We start from the raw sequence: 2914 nt of genomic DNA, 5'->3' as shown, positions 1-2914 counted from the left end.
TCTATAACACCAAAACACTGGGATTAATAAGAATGATTGAATCATATAATATTGTATCTATAGATATTTTCCATTATATAACTATGAAACTTTAGCAGAAACAGAGACCTATCCCATAAATTTATGTTTGTTACATTTACATTTTATTGTGTATATTTATGGTATAAAACATGACGTTTTGATATACATATACATGGTGAATTATTTAGTATATTCCCGCAAATTAACATATCCATCATCTCACATAGTTAGCATTTTTTGCAGTAGGAACAACTAAAATCTACTCTCTTAGCAGATTTGCAGTGCATACTACAATTATTAACCATAATCCTCATGCTATGCATTAGATGCTGGACTTATCCTACACTCCTGCAAGTTTGTACCTTTTGACTTATCTCCCCTACCTCCTCTCCCTCACTTCCCTAGTAACCACAGTTTTACTCTTAAACTTATATTTTAAAGTGTAATGCTTGAAGCACTTTAGAAATCTGTTTCTTTCTCTTCAAGAAAATACGGATGAAGATTTATGAAGAAAATCATTCCATGTATTTAATTACAATTAGAGTAACAGGTTGGGTGCAGTGACTCATATCTGTAATCCCTACACCCTGGGCGGCTTATGCTAGAGGATAGCTTGAGCCCAGGAGTTTGAGACCAGCCTGAGCAAGAAAGAGAGACTCTATCACTACAAAAAAATACAAACATTAACTGGAATAGTGGAGTGTGTCTGTAGTTCTAGCTATTCAGGAGGCTGAGATGAGAGAATCACCTGAGCCTGGGAGGTAGAGGCTGCAGTAAACTGTGATCACAGCACTGCACTCCAGCCCGGGTGTCAAAGTGAAACCCTGTCTTACCAAAAAAAAAAAAATCTCAATGACAGGTAATTCTCATCTCAGAAACAAAGTCCTACACAGTCCTTCCTCTTTATTTTACTCAGGCAATAAAGCAACTCAGCCAAGGAGGGCTCTGTGCTTCCTATCCTTTTGCACAAGACATGCTTGCATGGAAACCTGTCTTCAACCAGTCCGGCTCCACGGAGTTTGTGTTCCGTGTGTTCACCACAGTCCCTGAATTACAGTTTCTTCTCTTCCTTCTCTTCCTCCTTCTCTACTTAATGATCCTTTGTGGCAACACAGCCGTCATCTGCGTGGTGTGCACACACAGCGCCCTCTGCACCCCCATGTATTTCTTCCTATCTAACCTGTCCTTTGTAGAGATCTGCTACACCACGGTTGTTGTGCCCTTGATGCTTTCCAACATTTTGGGGGCCCAGAAGCCCATTCCATTGGCTGGATGTGGGGCCCAAATGTTCTTTCTCACGCTTGGTGGTACTGACTATTTCCTCTTGGCGATCATGGCCTATGACCGCTATGTGGCCATCTGCCACCCGCTGCACTACACCCTCACCATGACCTGCCAGCTGTGCGTGCAGATGCTGGGCGGGGCCGTGGGCCTGGCCCTCCTCCTCTCCTTGCAGCTCACCGCCTTAATCTTCACCCTGCCCTTCTGCGGCCACCGCTGGGAAATCAACCACTTCCTCTGCGATGTGCCCCCCATCCTGCGCCTGGCCTGCGCTGACATCTGTGTGCACGAGGCTGTCCTCTATGTCGTGAGCATTCCCGTGCTGACAGTCCCCTTTCTGCTCATCTGCGTCTCCTACGTGTTCATCACCTGCGCCATCCTGCGCATCCGTTCTGCCGAGGGCCGCCACCGGGCCTTTTCCACCTGCTTCTCCCACCTCACCGTGGTCCTGCTGCAGTATGGCTACTGTGCCTTGGTATACTTGCGTCCCCAGTCCAGCTCTTCTGTAGATGAGGACCGCCAATTTGCCCTTGTTTACACCTTTATCACACCATTACTCAACCCTTTGATTTACACCCTTAGGAACAAGGATGTCAAAGGTGCCCTGAAAAAATTGATCAGTACCAAAGGGACATCTGAGTCCTGAAGGCTCAGAGATAGTGAAAGGGGCACCTGGGCATGTGATAATGGTAAAACTTCCATGCAAATGCTAGATTTACCTTTATTGTCTCACAATTTGGCCTTTCATCAATTCTCTGTGCCTGATGCACTTAGTTGCTACAGATTATTCTCATTTTTTAAAAAAAGTCTCCTAAAACCTTAAAATTCCCCAAAGTGTAGACTGCTATCATTCACTTAACTCCAAATTTGTACGTTTACATTTCCTCTAAAACAATATACAAAAGAAAATATTTATTTTAAGAAATTGGCTCATGTGACTGTCAAGGTGAAAACACAAAGGGGTCAGGTGTGGTGGCTCATGCCTGTAATCCCAGCATTTTGGGAGGCCGAAGTGGGTGGGTCACCTGAACCCAGGAGTAGTTTGAGACTAGCTTGGGCAACATGGTGAAAGCCTATCTCTATAAAAAATATTATGTATATATATACATACATGTTATATGTTAGCTGGTCATGGTGCCACATGCCTATGTATGTATGTTAGCCAGGAATGGTGCCACATGCCTGTATTCCCAGCTATTTGGGAGGTTAAAGTGGGAAGATCACTTGAGCCTAGGAGGTCAAGGCTTCACTAAGCTGGCATTACACCACTGCACTACAGCCTGGGCAACAGAGTGAGACCCTCTCTAAAGTAAATAAATGAAAGCAAGAGGAGTTGTTGGAGTGGGTTTTGTTGTCCTGTAAGGCATCTGCCTCAGGGGATGCCACTAGAGAAAGAGTTAATCTCAGTCAAAGGTGAAGTGGCTGCTTTACTGGCAAAAGACTCACCAGAATTCAGGTGTTCTGTGTTCTCAGCTTCATCAGAATCATCTCATATGTCCCTGTTCCAATTTTCTAGAGCCCACTTCTTCGCAATTTATGCCCTCACTTTAACAGTACACATCTTGCAAGGATGGGAATTCGATATACATTGTAAATCACCAATTCACAGCAT

The 2914-nt window shown here is 44.2% G+C and overlaps 1 protein-coding gene across 1 annotated transcript; it reads left to right on the top strand.

Moving 5' to 3' along the window:
• Positions 1-994: 994 nt before the first annotated feature.
• Positions 995-1948, top strand: LOC101048139 (olfactory receptor 10Q1-like). Its single transcript, XM_003920450.1, has one exon. The coding sequence runs from the start codon at positions 995-997 to the stop codon at positions 1946-1948; it is 954 nt and encodes a 317-aa protein (XP_003920499.1).
• The last annotated feature ends 966 nt before the right edge of the window (positions 1949-2914 follow it).

Source organism: Saimiri boliviensis, chromosome 6 (assembly GCF_048565385.1).
Source record: "Saimiri boliviensis isolate mSaiBol1 chromosome 6, mSaiBol1.pri, whole genome shotgun sequence".
In the NCBI taxonomy this organism is placed as follows: domain Eukaryota; kingdom Metazoa; phylum Chordata; class Mammalia; order Primates; family Cebidae; genus Saimiri; species Saimiri boliviensis.
The sequence above is the reverse complement of the archived record's forward strand: the minus strand, read 5'-3'. Positions and strand labels throughout refer to the sequence as shown.